Source organism: Trachurus japonicus, chromosome 11, assembly GCF_045865225.1.
Source record: "Trachurus japonicus isolate A0001 chromosome 11, Traja_1.0".
NCBI lineage: Eukaryota > Metazoa > Chordata > Actinopteri > Carangiformes > Carangidae > Trachurus > Trachurus japonicus.
Genome location: NC_140917.1, coordinates 25148293 through 25166565, shown reverse-complemented (window position 1 = coordinate 25166565; position 18273 = coordinate 25148293). Strand labels below are relative to the sequence as shown.

The 18273-nt window shown below is 41.1% G+C and overlaps 3 protein-coding genes across 3 annotated transcripts in view; 1 reads left to right on the top strand and 2 right to left on the bottom strand.

Annotated features, from left to right (window-relative positions):
• Positions 1-2700, top strand: part of LOC146978922 (hippocalcin-like protein 1) — a 42939-nt gene extending 40239 nt beyond the window's left edge. Inside the window, exon 5 of the mRNA XM_085791993.1 lies at positions 1510-2700. Coding sequence (XP_085648119.1) covers positions 1510-1607 — 98 coding nt within the window. The 3' untranslated portion in view covers positions 1608-2700. The remainder of the gene's footprint in view (positions 1-1509) is intronic.
• A 2958-nt stretch (positions 2701-5658) lies between these two features.
• On the bottom strand, positions 5659-15926 carry LOC146978921 (keratinocyte-associated protein 3-like). The gene is made up of 6 exons (XM_085791990.1): positions 15814-15926; positions 14635-14831; positions 13690-13749; positions 10724-10915; positions 6918-7064; positions 5659-6300 (listed from the first exon to the last, which is right to left on the bottom strand). The coding sequence occupies exons 1-6, from the start codon at positions 15824-15826 to the stop codon at positions 5803-5805; spliced, it is 1107 nt and encodes a 368-aa protein (XP_085648116.1). The 5' UTR covers positions 15827-15926; the 3' UTR covers positions 5659-5802.
• Positions 15927-17323: 1397 nt separating this feature from the next.
• On the bottom strand, positions 17324-18225 carry LOC146978920 (gap junction beta-3 protein-like). The gene has a single exon (XM_085791989.1). The coding sequence runs from the start codon at positions 18202-18204 to the stop codon at positions 17473-17475; it is 732 nt and encodes a 243-aa protein (XP_085648115.1). The 5' UTR covers positions 18205-18225; the 3' UTR covers positions 17324-17472.
• Positions 18226-18273: the final 48 nt, after the last annotated feature.

The following is an 18273-nucleotide window of genomic DNA, read 5'->3' as shown; positions in this document are numbered from 1 at the left end:
ATCTGGGAGGGAGCACCAGACTCCAAACGTAAAAAGAACGTAAGTAGTGAAGTGGCGCTACTGCGGCAGGAATTAAACAAAGAAACAAACAAAGGCTTATATTTAGTTTATATTTTATATTTATATTTAGTAGCGTCAGCCGTGGATGCAGCTCTTCGGTTGTTATCAAAGAGACCACACTCTCACATGTGCCACCATAAATATCATCATATTATCACATATGAAAAAAAAACAGTTGTGTGTAGTGTGAACACTTACAGTAAGTGCACTGTTGCAGCCCGCAATTAGGAAAAAAAAATCATATCGGCAGCTGTATGCCCCCCCCCCCCCCCCCCCCACAAAGAAAAGGGGGGGAAAAAATTATATGAATTAAGTGTCTATAATGTTTTTTAAGAGACTGAAATGATTCGTCAATTATTATTATTAATATATATGATTATTAAAAACATCATAAAAGATAAGAAAATAATTCTTATTCAAATCATATAGGCTAATATCATACAACTGCAGAACAAAAGAAAACACTAAAATCGGTTATTTTTGCAGAAGTCTCAGCACTTAAAAGTGCGTAAGTATACTCCTGACTGTTCGTAGATTTTGTTCTTAGTTAAGAACAAATTCTGGATAAGAAAACATTCATGAATGCCACAATCTTCGTAAAAACTTCGTAAGTAGGACTTAAGAACAAATTTGTTCTTAAGAACGGTTCGTGAATGAGGCCCAATGTTGGCACTACAGGAAAAGTCAGAGAATCACCAGTATCATTGGTCGATATTCTTATGTTATGACAGTCCATCCAATAAGATGACCATGTAGGTAAGCTAATTGTGCGATGGTGCTCGATGAGAAGTTGGGATCAATAGTAGGATTCACCTTCTTGGGACCATAATAGTATCAAATTCAGTCCCCACAACATGGTGTAAAAGACCTTTTCAAATCTAAACCCCCAAAATGATTCATATCCAGGGGCCAGGACTGTACTTAGAAAACTTTAAGACACTCTATGCAGTAGTTGTAGTGATATTTCAGTGGATGGACCAACCAGCTGACTGACAGAGTGACTCTGATTACCGTATGTAAATTATACAGCCACACTGCTAGCATGGCTAAAAATACACACACAAACCCAGGGTTGTAAAACAAATTGCACATGGCTTCTGACTTGGATCCAAAAAGTTGTTTACCCCAAATAAATATTTTTCTGGTCAGCCTGTTTCTTCCATCTGAACTAGTTGATTCCATAACTGAGCTATAAATATCTTACATGGCTCCCATCCCACATTTCCTGCTATAGCCAAGTTTGGTGCATATTTGTGCATACACAGCAATTTCAAATACCACTGTGTTGTAGCCTACTGATTCACACATAAAAACTATTTTTAAGGCCTTGAACTGTAGCTCAAACACTAATCCACAGCTCAGATAATGCCTCTTTACACCATATTAAATGCAGCACCACTGGGGGAAAAAAAAGAAGTCTATTTTTATAATTTTCTCTCTGTTCTGCAGGCAAATTGTCCCTGGAGGAGTTTATCAAAGGTGCCAAAAGCGACCCTTCCATCGTCCGGCTACTCCAGTGCGACCCCAGCTCGGCCTCCCAGTTCTGAACTACTGCCCCGCTATGACCCCTTCTTCCTCACCCTCTCCGTTGCTATTGAACCAGTCACTCAAATCAATGCATGATGGTTCTCGTCTCTCATATCATCTTAAATTCTTAATTGTTGTGTGCAAGGATGGAGGAGGAATTTTAAAGAGGATAACAGAGAAGTCATCACTGTCATTTTACTTTCATTTTTATATTTGGGGGAAAGAAAATGAAGGGACATGGATACATTTAAATGATGAGTCAGAGACAGAGGTGTCCGCTAATGTTCCTGAATATCTCTCTCTCTCTGGAACGTCGGATTTCCAGGGGGCTTGTGACAAAGCTTTTTTTTTTTTTTGCAGGGTGGGGATTGTTCAGTTTCTCCTCCAACACTCATGTATATCATGTATATACTGTATGTCTATGTATATCATAAGATGAAGTACATTTGTCTTCATGTATGGTGCACACTCTCTGGCATTGAAAGGCAGTATTATGTAGCGTAGCTTCCTGGTCTGATCTGAATGAGCGGTCGTGGGGGGGTTGGAAGTGGGTGGGGGGTTATATTGGGACGTTTCACTGAGAAAAAGAAGGCCTAAGATCCCATTAGGTTTTTATGAATATCTACTTGCATTTTGTTGATTTTTAAATTTTAAATGTGTTTTTTTTTCATTTGTACATATTGTTTTCCTCATTCATGTCATTTTATTTATTCATTTTTATTCTTATTATTGTGCTTTTACTTTGATATGTTGTTTAAGATGACCACACTCTAGTTTACAGTGACACAGAGAGAGAGAGAACATGTGAGTTGAGACTGACCTCTCTGGGATTTGTGGTTTTTGTTAAATTGGGCGAGGAATATGAAATTCTAGTGAAATAAGGAGCTCCCATAATGCATTTGATCAACGACACCAGTAGCACATATCATTTGAGCCGCCATGTGTTTATAAAGTATGGCTGCGCATTTGGTCTGAATGTGTGTGTGTGTGCATGTGAATATGCACCGTATGCTCGAGGCTAACTTTTACAGTATTACCATGTTGTGTTGTTTCTTAATTTGTAAGTATTTTAAAGTTCTTTATCAACGAGCAGTAAACTTAAGATAATCGTGACCTGTGACTATACTGCATGATCCTGCGAACCCAACTACAACGACACAGAAACAGTTAACGCACAGCTTTTTGTAGCTCTGCAGCCTCCTCAGCACCCTACAGTACCAGGCTTTGGGACAAACCCTGACCCCAATCTCTCTCTTTTCCTCATGACAGACATGAAAACTCACTAAGGGCTCGTTCATCACTCTCTAGCTGGATGCTTTTATAACCTCCTGGATTAGTCTGCTTACAGGGCAGTTAGATGAAGGGATACGTGTCAGGAGACAGGAGCAGGCTTAGATGCTTTTTGGCTGATTTGGACTTTTAGGGTTTCTCCAGAAAGAAGCCAGTGGCCATGTTTATATCAGCACCTCTAAATCCTTCATATCTCAAATAACCTATTCTAACATTATTTCTATTTGGAGCACAGAGAGAGTGAAACACTTCCAGACGGGGCATCAAATCTGGATGTGAATGAAATATAAGACTTTAAATTACTTACGCTGTGTGAGATTAGACCACAGCCTTGACTGAATAAAAACATGTTTCACAGTAAAATAAAACAAACTTCCATCTGAACTACTGTGCAAATGTAAACAGAGCCACTGGTTGCAGCAGTGCCAGCATCACTCTTGTGTAAAGGCTCCATCATCTGATCACTGTTGCCATCTTCTGTTTTGGATATTGAACACACACCACAAAGTCAGTCTGTGGTGTAGCTAACCACGGGCCAGACTGACACCAATCCACCTGCAGTATAAGTAGTAGTATTACCGTACTATTTCCATTTAAAAATGTTTCCTGATTTGATGCACACAGAATTTGAGGCTGACTGATGATTGTTAAATTTGGATTTTTCCATTGTTACATGCTGATACCAGTCTATAATACGTTTGGCCGTGGTGGAATGTATAAGTACTGGACTTATATCTATTAAAAACATTACCTGAGGATTTTTTTTTTTTTTTTTTTTATCTTTCTTGAGACATACAGAGGCAAATAATGTTAAGTTTTACTTTACAGCATTTATCTAAGTTGTAGTTATTTTAAATTTAGATTTTACAAACAGAATGTAATGTGTTATTATAGATTTAAGTACTTAAAAGTAGTGAAGGTAGTTAAAATTAGCCCCGATAATGTATTACATTCAATAATAATTTTACTTTTAATAACGATAGGGTCATTCTGCATGTGTACTCTCACTGTTGATACTTTAGGTAGATTTTATTGCTGGTACTTCTGTAATTTTTCCGTAGGTAAACAGTTTGAATGCAGGATTTTATACTTGTAGCGGGGTCTTATGTTTTATTACTGCTTCTTTTACCTCATGGTCGGAATACTTCTTCCACCACTGGCATTAAGCAAAGCTGATATTCAAAATCTCTCAATTTGACCATGGCCTCTCCCCGTGAAAGATTCAGTGTTTATTCCACATTTTTATCCTTTTTAAATGGAACAAAGTATTCAGATGGATTCAGTTATTTCAGGTTAGCAGCTCCACAGTCTACAAAAGGTGAGGAATGAAACGCAAACACTTCAGCACCCTGGTTGATTTCTCTGTCTGCTGTGTGAGATAGAAATACGTGTCTGCTTTGTGGTCAAAAATGAAACTCCAACATATACTAAATTGGTGAAAATATATTTTTAATATCAGCATAAAGTATAACTCTAATTGTGATTTACATTTAAATTACATTGCCTGACATCATTAACTCACAGACTGACTTGTGCACAGTGGTGGCAAAGTGAACAACCAATCAGAGCCTTGGGAGCTGTGCCGGTGCAGCTGCATCCACATGACATTAAGGTAAACTTGTACCAAACATTTGCACAGGAGCTTCCTAACCAGCCACACCTCTCTGCTTTGGAGACCCTGTAGTGTCACTGCCTTCTGCTGGTAGGATAAGGAACAACAGTTGCTCCCCCATGATTACTACAGTTGAAACCCTTTTCTATTTTCACTGCCTCTGATAAACTGGTACCTTGTGTTGGATAAATATGCCCTGCCTAACCCCATTCTTTCTTCCTTCCCTCCCTTCTTTCCTTCCTAACCTCTCTTTCCTATTTTTTCTGTTGCATGAAAACCTCACGTGAGGATGTCATGTTTGTTCAGTTTGACCTGAAATAGAAATATACCTAAGTGTTTCAAAGCTGTACGTGTGGACTGTGTCCTCATTTCTGGTTGTTCATGAATGCAACACATTAAGAGTATCACTGGAGGAGGCTAATGTCTGGTTTGACAGCTGAGCATGACTCTCATGCATCTGCAGTCTGTCAAGCCACATTGCAGGCCTTCATTAACATACACCTGACAGGACATGGGTGGATGTGTTTGTACCAGCCTGTCACTTACACCACTGACTGTAACCAGTCATACCTGTCAGGTCACTATGGCTACTGCTATAAGCACATATAAAAATGAAATGTTCTTAGTTTCAGTTTTCAGATACCAACCACAGACCGGCTGCGTAATTTTTTTGAATAAAAACTTTATTTACTTAAGCAATAAATACAAAATCTTGCAGCACTAGTTTCTCATGAAACTAGTTTTCTTGACCGACCTGCAGAAAAAACAAAACAAAACAAAGAAAACATGCACACACACTTTTCCCTCATTTACTCCAGCACAGTTTCATCCTTATTAAAAATGGGTAAAAGGTTCAAGGCATTCTCACACTGCACACTGTGTTGCCTCATTTTCTCATGACATCCATGCAAAACCTGAATAATAAGTAACAGTTAATAGTAATAGTTCAAGTCTTACCAAGTACAGCCAATCAGAGAACAGGAATTTCCTAGTTAGGGCTTTTGTTTTAAATCTGCCCCAATGCGAACACCTTTGACCTCATAAGCACAAATATACATCAACATACACACTCACATAACTGGGATTCATCATGCAGTCCAAAGATGCTACACTGCAGAAATTTCACACATCACATTCAGTTTCAGATCCGCTGCATCACTAAATAAAACATTCTCATACTCAAAGTCCATAGCTTTGAAGTACAGACAGTAAACATGGCTGTTAGAGATTGAATACAATCTTTGAGGCTCCAGCTTCAGTTCATAACCTCCCAGCCCCCCCTGTTCTGTGAGCTCTGGCCTGTCAAATAATGGCTAAATCCAGAAACTGGACCTTTCAAATGTACTCCTCTCCAGCAGTTGGTGTTGCTCCGGTGGCCTTTGCCGGCTGCCAGCCCTCGTCTCCTGCCTCTCTCTCCCTGACCTTTCTCTGGACGGCTGGCGAAGAGGCTGCCTCTCTCTCTCAGAGGGAGGAAGACTCCGCTGCTGACGGGGAAGATGCTGCGGAGGTCGCTGCTGCCGTCGTGGAGGCGCCGTGTTCCGTCGTGGAGGTTCATGGTAGCTTCTAGGAGGTTCACAGCTGCTAGATGGAGGTTCACTGGAGGTTGGTGGAGGTTCAGTATAACGAGCAGGGGCTTCCTTGTAGGTTCTTGAAGGTTCAGTATTAACAGATGAAGGTTTATTGTGAGTTCTTGAAGGTTCACTATAGCGAGATGAGGGTTTACTCTGAGTTCTGGGTGGTTCACTATAGCGAGATGGGGGTTCACTGTAGTAAGAGGAAGCAGCTTTCTCCATTGGCCTCACCACATTGATCTGCACAAACACATAGAAATTATTTTATTACAGTGTTTTACCAGAGTTTTAACATCCTGCCTTATTTAAAGGGATAGTTCACCCAAAATTCATATTTCACTCATTATCTACTCACCCTCATGTCGACTAAGAGCTGGGAGAATTTTCCTCCTCTGTGCCTTCTCTGAGTTACGGGGGGGGGGTCCGCGCAGCAGTATTTGTCCATATCATGGTTGTGAATGGTGCTCACTTTTCTTTGTTCAAAAAGACACACCAAACATCCAAATACCTCCATAGTGCTCGTCTGTAATGTCCCTCTTGTACTGAAGCCCCAACATGAGAAATTGTTCCACTGGGAAGAGCAGTGAACTGAGACACTGGGAGCTTCCGCTACAAACATAGTTTGAAAACATAGACTTATTTAATTTTTTTCGGAACAATTTCTCATTTCACGGTTCATTTTGTCATATGGACAAATACTGCTGCGCGGACCCCCCCGTAACTCAGAGAAGGCACGGAGGACTCTGAAAATTCTCCCAGCCCTTAGTCGACATGAGGGTGAGTAGATAATGAGTGAACTTTGAATTTTGGGTGAGCTATCCCTTTAAAATGCATGTGTATTTGTCTCAAAATCTCACCGCTCTGCCGTAGTCTCTGTGTATCTTCCTGTTGGCGCAGCAACGCAGGCCCAGGAACGAAACGCAGACGGCAGAGCACCGGGCGCAGAACACCATCTGGATGACACAAGTCACGATGAGAGGCACCCAAAGGATGAGAGTGGTGCTCTGGGGAGAGATGAGATGAGGGAGAAGTGGAGTTAGAGCCAACCACCAGCTGGACCGTACAGAGCACAGTTTGAAGCACGATCGCTCAGCAGCTCCACATAAATAAGGAAACAATGTGGGTGACTATGTGGTACAGAATGTGTTTTGCTTTGTTTGAGCACAGGGGAGTCAGCATTGTGAATAAATTATGCAGAGAGGAATGTATCAAAGTAAAAAATGTGCAGAGGGAATTCAAAAAAGGAAGAGCTGCCTTTTGTTAGCCATGCTGACTACAAAGAGAATCAAAGTTTCCAGTTCAAAGTCTGGAGCTTTCTTTGGGATTCGTGGTGAAATATGCAGAAAGTATAAAAAATAAAGAAAGAAATAAGTAACACAAGTAAGTAAACCTTATGTAACCGTCAGTACTGTCACTCAGCAACAATCAGAACCAGAAACAAGACACATTTCAGGTGATGTCGGCTAATCTACCCCTGAGGCAGCCACACAGAAGATCCCCAGGTACAGCTCTGAGGCCTTGTCCACACGAGCCCGGGTATTTTTGAAACTGTGAACATATGTTCCCGGTTGTATGTCCTGTCCACACGCAACCGTGCTTTTGGAACCCTGAAACCGTGGTTTTTTGAAACCGGGGTCCAGGGTGGGGTTTTGGGCCGGGGTTGGTTTCACCGGGTGCGTGTGGACACTGCAACCGTGATTGTTTTACTCGTTTACGTCATAGCTGCACACGTGCTGATGTAAACACTGCCAGCTGCAGAGGTTGTTTGCAGCGGTTTGCAGAAGTTGACGTGAGCTCGCAAAAATGGAGGTGACAAAGTGGATTTTTATTATTTCACTTTTAAAAAAAATTTTTTTTACATCATCTAAATGCTATTTGTATAGTTTTTCGATGAGAAAAATATAACGAAACGGTCGTCAGGGCGATCCTCTTGTCAGCTCCAAACTCACCCTCAATCACAGACCACAGCTGGTTTTCCACACAGCATCATTTACAGTAAAGTGACGCTACAGATCAGCTGTTTTTAAAATGACAGAACTACTACAGTAGCGCAGCAGTTTCTTATTCCCCACCTTGTCTGATTGAGAGTTTTTCGGGATGATTTTCATGAATGAACAGGCAATAGCCATAGACTGTAAAAAGATATAGGCAATAGCCTATGTCACTGTCAGACCGGGTACGACGGGAGGGAGGTCGCACTGCTGTCAGGCAGTGATAAAAAGAGCCTATGCGGAGATGAGGAACGAGCCAAAAGCCGAACATTTATTCGTGACGTCCGCGGTCGATATAAAGTGGATATGTTTCATTCATCCTTGTTTTGACAGACAACACAACAGCCAGTGATAAAGAGTTGCGCCGCACCGACAGCTCAGCCAGCCAGGTGATGCACACAGCACAACAACACAGCACACAACAACACACAGCACAAGAGTCAAGACACAGCGCAGCAACATGTGCAGGCTGCTGCAGCAGTGCACGTCAAAGGGACACCGCCGAAAATAAAATAAATAGGCTACACGTAGTTTTGAAATTGTTTTTGTGCATGTTTTCATCCATAAAATGACCAAAAATGAGCAGCACTAGGCTATAAGCGGATTTCTTGATAACGAATTATTTAAACAGCATTTGTATAGGAATGATTCCGTCCCAAGCCTTTTGCTCCATAAGCGGTTTCCACTGTATTTTCATTGGTTAAAACAGCCTTCCACACGTGCATTGCGTCACATGGTAGCGGATTCCACGGTTGCGTGTGTACGGAGTGTTTTTATTACACCACTCGTGTGGATGCAGAGCAAAACTCCGGTTTCAAAAATACCCGGGCTCGTGTGGACTAGGCCTGAGTGAGCAGCATAGTCTCCAGTCTCAACAAGTGTGCAGTCTCAGTTGGGACCATTTTTCTGATTACAGGATAACTGTTTATTATGACTTTGGTTAGGTTCTCTGCCACCATTATTGAAGTAAAATCAATAATGAGCATATACATATATCCCTCTTTTAAGAAACACTGAAAAACTGAAGATTCTTGATGTCAATGTATAATTTATTTAATTTATTGTTAGTCTTGCTAACCTGGGGGGTTTGTTTAAACCTGATCTGTGAGCACAGTTCTCCATTAGCCTAGTAATCAAGATAAAAAAAACAACAACAACACAATACCCAATAATTATCAAAAAATACCCTTAAATGTTAACCAGTGAGTTTAATATTTGGGAGGATGTTCTGGTGATAGCTTGCTAGCATGAAAGAGATACACAGAGCACACTGATGTGAATGTTTGTATGATGGGAGTAAATCAATCTACATCTGCCTAACAACAGCTAGACTGACAAATTAAACTGTTAGGAAAAACTGGTTTGTTATTCATTTGTGGTTATTGCTAGTATTTTGTTGTACATTGTAGCTTTCAGTGCTGAGGTTGACAAACTTGTCAGTTAAGTAAGGCCAATGCTGTGCTCGCTAGTTGAGACATTTCTATGGAAACAAATGAAGTAGCTACTGTAGCTACGGAGACTTATTTGCACCTCTTCAAGCTAAGATGCCTACAGAGATACCAAAAACTGAGATTTGTTAGCAATAAGCTGCTGTGTGTTCTCCTGTTTACATTGGTATTAGTAGTGGTGACAGTATATTTTAAAGTATATTTTTGGGGCTTTTTTGCTTTTATTTGACAGTATAGTTGAGAGAGAATGAGATGCATTAAAGGGCTGCCTGATGCGGGATTCAAACCGGAACCAGGGCCGGCAACGTGAACTGTAGCTCATATCGGGCGCCTGCTCTACCCACTGCTCCACATGGCACCCCAGTATGCAAAAAATATATTTGTTTTCAGCAGAAAAAAGTGTTTTAGGGGTTTAGTTAGGCTACTCTTTAAAAACACTTGTAAGGCTTAGACGTTAAAGTGAGCCTAGTTTGTGTGTGATAATCTGGCTATACCAGTTTCAGCTGACATGATACTCCTTTCTGTGACAGTGAATAACTGATCTGTAAACAGGTAATTCCGCAGAAGTCTCAATAATGAAAAAAGTCACACCTTCAGGTGTCGCTCTGTGTCACAAAAGTGAACATACAAATGTAAACAAAGCAACGAGCTGTAGTCTACAAATACAACATCCATTTAGTTTGGTGTTTGTGCTATTAATGGGCGAAATCCAAAACCTACGCCGTATGTATCTGCAGCGGCACCGCCATTAACCTCTTGTGTCAAGTATAAATCCAGCTTAAGACAAAGGTCACTTAACTGACAAATTGTAGACTACTAGCTGTGCTAAAATGCCAAAGTGGTGCTGATGCGTGGATGCAGCTGTGAGGCTGAGTCAGCCTGACAGTCCATCTGCAACACACTGGAACAGGACGGAGCCTAAAGTGGGCCGACAGGGTCAGGTCAGCATTTCTGCCACCAGCCCATGGGCTACAGAGTGTGACTGACTGAGTGACAGAAAAGACAGACACTCAACCTCCAACTCCTTCCTCTTACACACTATGTAGGTTGTACACAAACACACACAAGTGATACAGCCACTGCAACACACTGCCACGCTGCTCTGTTGCCATTATGTAGCGGAGACAATGATCAGCTGTTCAAAGAGCCAGCTCCTGTGGAAAAAGTCGCAGTTCATGCTTTGATCTCAGTGTGTGCGGGACACACACACACTAACACACTCACATAGATGCGTGTGGGGTCAAAAGGACACTCGTTGGTGATGCTTGAGTAGCCAATGGCATCGGGGAAGCGGCAGTGAGTCAGGAGGCTCCGCCCGCCATGAATGATGGCCATCACCACGGACACCAGGAGTCCCACGGCTGAAGCTGCTGCCGTGATCGATGCTGCCAGACCGACTGAGAACAGCGACCATGTCTGTGTGAGACACACAAATAACCATCATCCATCAGTTTTCTTTCCTGATTATTTTTAAGATGAAGCTTTAAAGGGATAGTTCACCCTAGAATGATATTGCGCTCATTATCTACTCACCCTCATGTTGACTAAGGGCTGGAAGAATTCTCAGAGTCCACCGTCCCTTCTCTGAGTTACAGGGGGTCTCGGCATAGCAGTGCATGTCCATATAACGGTTGTAAAGGGACACCGGAGCTCTTCGTAAAAAAACACACACAAAAAAACATCCAAATACCTCCATGCTGCTCGTATGTAATGTCCGTCTTGTGCTGAAGCCCCAAATTGCGTAATTGTCCCGAAAAAAATTAAATAAGTCTATATTTTAAGCTTGTTTGTAGCGGAAGCTTCTCGAAGCTCCTCTTCCTGGTCCGTCCAAATCTCGCGTGATTCGCAGTAACCGCACTGACGCCGGCGCAAATCACGCGAGATTTGGACGGACCAGGAAGAGGAGCTTCGAGAAGCTTCCGCTACAAACAAGCTTAAAATATAGACTTATTTAATTTTTTTCGGGACAGTTATGCAATTTGGGGCTTCAGCACAAGACGGACATTACATACGAGCATCATGGAGGTATTTGGATGTTTTTTTGTGTGTGTTTTTTTACGAAGAGCTCTGGTGTCCCTTTGCAACCGTTATATGGACATGCACTGCTACACCAAGACCCCCTGTAACTCAGAGAAGGGACGGTGGACTCTGAAACTTCTTCCAGCCCTTAGTCAACATGAGGGTGAGTAGATAATGAGCGAAATATCATTCTAGGGTGAACTATCCCTTTAAGGCACCCAGCCAGCAGGGAACCTGGGGAGTCTGCTGCTGGAAATAGATAAAAGCACAGCAAAGAATAAACAATATACAAACAGTGCAAATACAGCAGATTTAAGGCATCTGTTGCAACATGAAAGTGTTATATTTAAAGATAAGCAATAATACATGGATATTGATTAAAAAAAGCAAAGATGATGTGCATCCAAGAGTTTCAAATTTAAAGAATAAGTCAATGTTTGATATTTTTCTAATCATCAACAAATCCAATGTGCAGAAGCAATTATATCACTTAGTTGTTTTCGATAAAAGCACCTGCTAAAATTACTTAAAGGGACTATGAGGAGTTTCAGAAAGTGAAGTGTTTTCACACTACATTTCCCATGAGCCTCCACGCACATGGTGAAATTCTTGGACCGGCGCAAGATGGAAGAAAGTGAAAACATTTGCCAAGAATGAAAGTCGGAGGTTGGAAGACGATCAGATACCGTCGTAGTTCCGACCATAAACGATGCCAACTAGCGATCCGACGACGCTATTCCCATGACTCTTTTATAACCAAAAGCAAACATCTCTTGTTATCTTTAATGTAAATGAATTAATTTGTTGTTCTATAAATGTAGCTAATTAGCAACTACTCTGAAAATGTATTAATTGTATATTTAAAAGCAAAAATTGTGATAAAATATTAGTTATTTAATTATTAGTATACATCAGATCAAATACTCTCAGGTTAAAGTTTACCCTTTCACATGATTGGGGTTTGGGATTTTTGAATAGGCAAAACAAGACATTTAAAATATGTCCACTTGTGTCCCAATGAAGTTTTTTTTTTTTTTTTTTTTTACTGATAAAGGAATGGGGGAAAACACAGTGCTAAAATAATCATGCTCATCCTTTAATTCCTTCTCATCATCCTATCAAATATTCAGTGAATCCAATATGATTTCATATACAGTATTCCTCTGTATTGCTGACCTCCATTATTACTCAACACCTACTAAAAACACATCAGTGAGCCTCCCCATTCTTTCAAACCAAGTTTTTTGAGTCTTCTTTACATTTTCAGTAGGGACCATTGGGCTTGAAGCTATGAGGTGCCCATCACCATGGAGTATGAAACACACTGACTCACACACTGTTGGTTTTGGTCTGTTGATAGTCACAGTAACACTGTGTAGCATAATCCTTAGTCAAACTATGTTGTTATGCAATCAGCCATATGTGATGATAAATGATTACTACATGTTTCTTGTATAGTAACCCAACCTTTAAGGAGTTTACAGAAGGTGAGACATAGATTCACTAAACCTCTACACTGGAGACTCTGCTTTGTGAAGATTATTGAGTAATTGAATTATAACCTGATAAGAACAATAAGGAATAATATCATCTGTCTGGGAGATTAGAAACTGCAGTAGCCGGTACAAGATTACGTTCACATGAAAAAGGGGAGTGCTGAGATTACCTGTTGTTCATTTCATGCTAAGTGATGCCTGGATGGCTGACTAAAGATAAAAAGGTAGATGAGGTGGTAACCTGCTGTTTGTCAGCTCTGCCCTGGCCAGTTCACAGCTGCTCTCACTAACAAAGGGAAAGCGGGAGTGGTTTATCACGGCAGGTTTGCCAAAGCTTACTCATTCTGTTCAGATGGCTGCCTTGTCAGTCCCGTCTGAGCAGCCTGACAGGCAGCTGACTGGATAAACACACCGCTCCAGCTATGCGGGGCTGGACTCAGACACCTGAAGCAACATGGAGGAGCTCAAAGGGATTTTTTTATGTTCTCCTGACTTCACAGATAAAAACTCGAAAAAGCTGGAAAATATCAAAGAGAATGAAGTGTATGTGCTGCCCAGTGAGAAATACTGATCTGACAAAGTAGGGAGGGACCAGTGAAGTACATCATCTCTTTTGAGGACTTTCAAATAAAAAAAAGTAACAATTTTGTAGGAAAAAATGTAAGTGATACTGACCAGGCCTCTGCTCCTCTTGTTTTTAGACAGGATGATAGCCAGAATGCCAACAACAATTCCCTGTAGATACAAGACAGATATTGTTCCATTATGACTAGACAGGAGCAAACAACAGCAGACATCCTGGAAAAAAGGACCAGAACATTAAAAATGCTAAGGTTTCACATCACATATCTCTCAGCCAGTCTCAAGGCAGTAAAACAGGCAAAGTAAAAAACATGTTGTGACAGTATTGTTGTTCTTGCAAGCATTTCAAATATGTGTTCAAGAAGTGTCTCTTTGTGTGTGTTTCTGAAGTTGTTTTTGTCAGGCCAAAGCATGCTCATCATGGAATCGCCCTTTAACTTTACTGTCAATTCAGTTGATCCGTTTGCAGTGATCAGCTGAATGAGCCACTCTTTGCAAACTCAGACTGTTTACAAGCTTTTGTACAGTGACCCTGAAAACTAAACACACTGCAGATGAAGAAAATGCATTCAAATGCACTGCAAATTAACACAGCACACCGGAAGACAAAAAAGAGAGGAACCTGTATGGGACTTGGCATTCAATACCCAATTGTGACTTTTTAAGATGAAACTATTGAATATTCAGTGCAGCCCAAACAGGTCCATTCACTTTTCTCTTTTGATTTGCTGCTAGAGTGAAAGTGAGAGACATGAGAGTCAAGCAGAGAGAAAGAGAGATGATCCAGTGGAACTCATCACAGGTGGACTCCAGTCAAAGTGTGGAGACATTTCTGTGACCAAAACAAATGGGAGTTAATCATGTCCATGTCAATGTAGTAGGCTACTTATTTTTCTCTTTTTGAATACATTTGCTGAAATAAAGTATAGAATGTTGCTTTGTCAATGAGGAAAACAAATAATTCTAATGATTTTTTCTACATAACAACATGGGGAACAAGAGACAGTGTCTGAATGCAGTGTGTCTTCATACACTCACCACCAGGCCGGAGGTGAGAGCCACTACGTTAGAGATGGCGTACTCCATGGCCCGGGCCTGCTTGTGAAGGTTGATGTGTCTGAGCACCACGCCGTGCACCAGCGCTCCTAACAGGAAGTTAACATGGCCGATAAGAATCATGCTGAGACCCATCTTCATGAGGACTTTGGGTTCCTCCAGGCTGGAACAACACAGTCCTGGAGAGTGTAGGGAAGGAGAGAAGTGAGTGGGCAGTGTAATATAACAAAAAACTCAGAGAGTGTCAGTTATTTCAGATGATATTACATCATGCCGGTTGACCGTTGGTATTATTGATCAGAGAAGACTGGTCGAAACCACCACAGAGATGTCACCTGCATTAATGATTAGCTGCTGAGCACATAACTACAGTCCAGGCCGGCCTCACTGGAGCTGTCTCATACAAGTGCATAGAGTTGACTGAAGAATGTAAAGAAAAGCTAATCCACACAGTATTACATTCATAACATTTAAGTGAAGAGGATGTACTGAATCAGCAAAATGTTGCGTTTAAAAACCGGAAGAATTAAAATAATGACCGTTCAACAATATTTTCTTTTTTATTTCTAAGTAAGGTAACGAGTAGCTACATTGTTAGGCCTACTGTTTTGTATACTGACCACATGTAGCAGCATTCAGATCAGACATTCTCAACCTGACAGTGAAAAGATGACATTTTAAACTAAAATTCAACACAAAAATCAGGGACAACAAATGCCACCTGAAAAGTAAGAAGAGAAACCTGCAACACACAAGCAGAGTTTCTAAATCTGAGCTTTAAAACTGCTCAGATTCATCTACAAACCATGTGGTCCTAAGGGTGTGGACAGCCTATAGGCCCTAGGTATCAAGTATTTACTCTCTCAACCTATATAAACTATCAAGACCAATTGGCTAAATGATCAGTGCTGATCACCACTGATTTGAAGTAGGCTAAGTGTCGTTTAAAGTGTTTGATACAATAAAACAAAACAGAAAACACTGAACCAGTGAAATTCCGTCTAAGTAGTCGTGGTAGGCTATATCACAGGTTTCCTCACGAGATATTAGAGTTGATCATCCTCTACAGGTGAGCCATTCTGCTACCACACCTTAACAAACAGCCGAAACTTCTCAACAAACACCGCCTGCAGTTAACAAACCTCTCAGTGACTTTGTTACCTGCGCCGGCCATCTCCGTCAGGTCACCATCCGTTTACATTCATAGTAAAGTTAGAGTAACGTGTGGTGTTGACTTGTGTCCCCTTCCCTATTATCTCATCTCATCAAACTGACGCTCCAGTAGGACAGACAAAAAAAGGATACTCCCGTCCAGACTTTTCAAAATAAAATCTAATCTTAATTTCAAGCGCGTCACGTGAATAGAATAGTTTTTTTTTCAAGAGTTAGACAACAAATATTATCGGCTAGAATAGACTAGCTATAGCCTACTTAAAAAAGAAAAAAGAAAACCAGACGATTTGTATGAATAAGAAATTATGTGTAGGCTACAGACTAAAACAGGCAAAGTAAAACGTGTTGTGACATAGGCTATACAAGCATTTTGAATGTGTGTTCAGGTGCCCCTGTGTAAGACAGATAGTAAACATTTAAATCCCTATGTTTTTCTCACACTTCAAAAAAAATCATTTTTCAGAGTGAGGTAGTTTGTGCTTTTATTTTGAAATCAAAGTTACTCGTCCGTTAAATTGAGCCAACTGTTATGTAAATGAGAACAGGTACTTTCCCCAGCCTCTATGTTTTTTGTGATATGAAAATGCACTATTAGGCTACTATCAATGAACTTATTCTGAAAGCTTTTTTCTTTTTTCTTCTTTTTTTTGCATAAGCAATTGTTTCTGCCAATGTGGTGCATTAAGAAGAACATCAGTCTATTTATGCTATTTCAAAGCCAATTAGACAGACAACACACAATTAAAATTCTTACATCACTCGTAAAGTTACTAATGAGAACTTCCGCACAAGTCACAGTTCATGGACAGAAATTGGTTGTCGATAGACACTTGAAGCACAGGATTTGTGAATGGTCATGTTGGTGATCATTGTCATGAGGGCTTTACACCCGCATGATGATACTGTAGTGTGCCTTTAGTGCCACCAGGTGGAGAAAAAGCATCATTAAATGAGGAGAAAAACATATCACATGAACAGAAGTTTTCTGTGATTGAGTTGAAAAGAAAAATTTATTCTTATTGCTTCGACAATATTTTTCAGAGAATACATTACAAATGCCAGTTTTGTATGATGACAATGTTCACAAATGTGAGAGCACCACGTTTTAATTAGTATTGGTTCATTATGTTTCATTGGAGTAAAGAAATGTTCATTACACAGAAAATAATTATAAGGCAAAGCATGTTTGTGTTTAAGAGCTATATTTAGGCCAGTTATAGAAAATTAAAATATCCTTAGGGGACAAGTTCACCGTTTCCATGTGTGTGTTCTATGGCCAATGTGCACACTGTAAAGTTGGTGTTTGCGGCGGTTGTTTCTGCTGTCCATGACATCCATGTAGAGCAGGTTTCTTGACTTAAAAAAACTTGTGGGACCAAGTCCTGTTATGTGCAACGATGCATCCTGTAGTTCAGCTGAGGCTTTAACAGTCTGAGTTAGACAAATGAAGTGGATATAATCTACTCCTGACATTTCACATTAATATGGGTTTTTGCAACCAACAACTTTTTCAATGTACATTACCAGTCGTTTGACTATTGTAGTAAGTCAGACATGAAAAAAGGTGAACTTAATCTGTAATAGAGGGGGGAAAAGAGATAACCCAACAGTTGATTACGTATAAAAGGACATCTTGATTGTCTCCACTCAGGATGTAAGAGATGACCTGCAGCCATCACAGTCTTTTTCAGGGTGGATCTTTCTAGATGTAGTGTGCACGGTGCCTTGTCGTTTGAGATTCGCCACACGGGCTGCAATCAGATAGAAAATCTCACAGATGTTAAGCACTACACACACTACAGACGCCCCCACCATAAAGTAGGTGAAAATGGTCTTCTCAGTGGGCCGGGAGATGTAGCAGTCCACCAAATTGGGACAGGGACTGATGTCACACTGGACCTTCCTGGGCAGCTTGAAGCTGTCATAGATGTAGTGGAGCAAGTAGAGAAACGTGACTTCAAAGGTGGTTTTGATGAACAGGCTGATCAGATAAGTCCACCAGAGACCACCGTGCTTTTGGCCTGGGTTGTCGTACAGGTGGGTGTCTTTGCCGTGCTTGGCCTGGTACTTGCGTTCCCGCTCTTCTCTGTAGGCCACATGCAGAACGACCATGAACGAAGGGCAGGTGACGAAGATGAGCTGGAGAGCCCAGAGGCGAATGTGGGAGATGGGGAAGAAGTAATCATAGCAGATGTTGGTGCAACCTGGTTGGCGGGTGTTGCAGTCAAAGTGTCCCTGGTCGTCGCTCCAGACACGCTCGGCCGCCACCACGAAGACCAGCACCCTGAAGACAAAGACCACCGACAGCCAGATGCGTCCGAAGGCAGTGGAGTACTTGTTGACCCCGCTAAGAAGACCCTGGAGAAACTTCCAATCCATGAGTTCAGCGTTGATTCGGCTCTTAGAAGTAGGGAAACCTTCTGCAGACCTGCAGTAAAGATACAAAGG

Bases quoted from the DNA above. Each gene is read 5' to 3' on its own strand.
- LOC146978920 (XM_085791989.1), bottom strand. From the start codon at position 18,204: ATGGATTGGAAGTTTCTCCAGGGTCTTCTTAGCGGGGTCAACAAGTAC.
- LOC146978921 (XM_085791990.1), bottom strand. The intron at 10,916-13,689 runs GTCAGTATCACT...TGTCTCACACAG, and splicing joins ACAAGAGGAGCAGAGGCCTG to ACATGGTCGCTGTTCTCAGT. The intron at 6,301-6,917 runs GTGAGATTTTGA...GTGTTTGTGCAG, and splicing joins ACAGAGACTACGGCAGAGCG to ATCAATGTGGTGAGGCCAAT.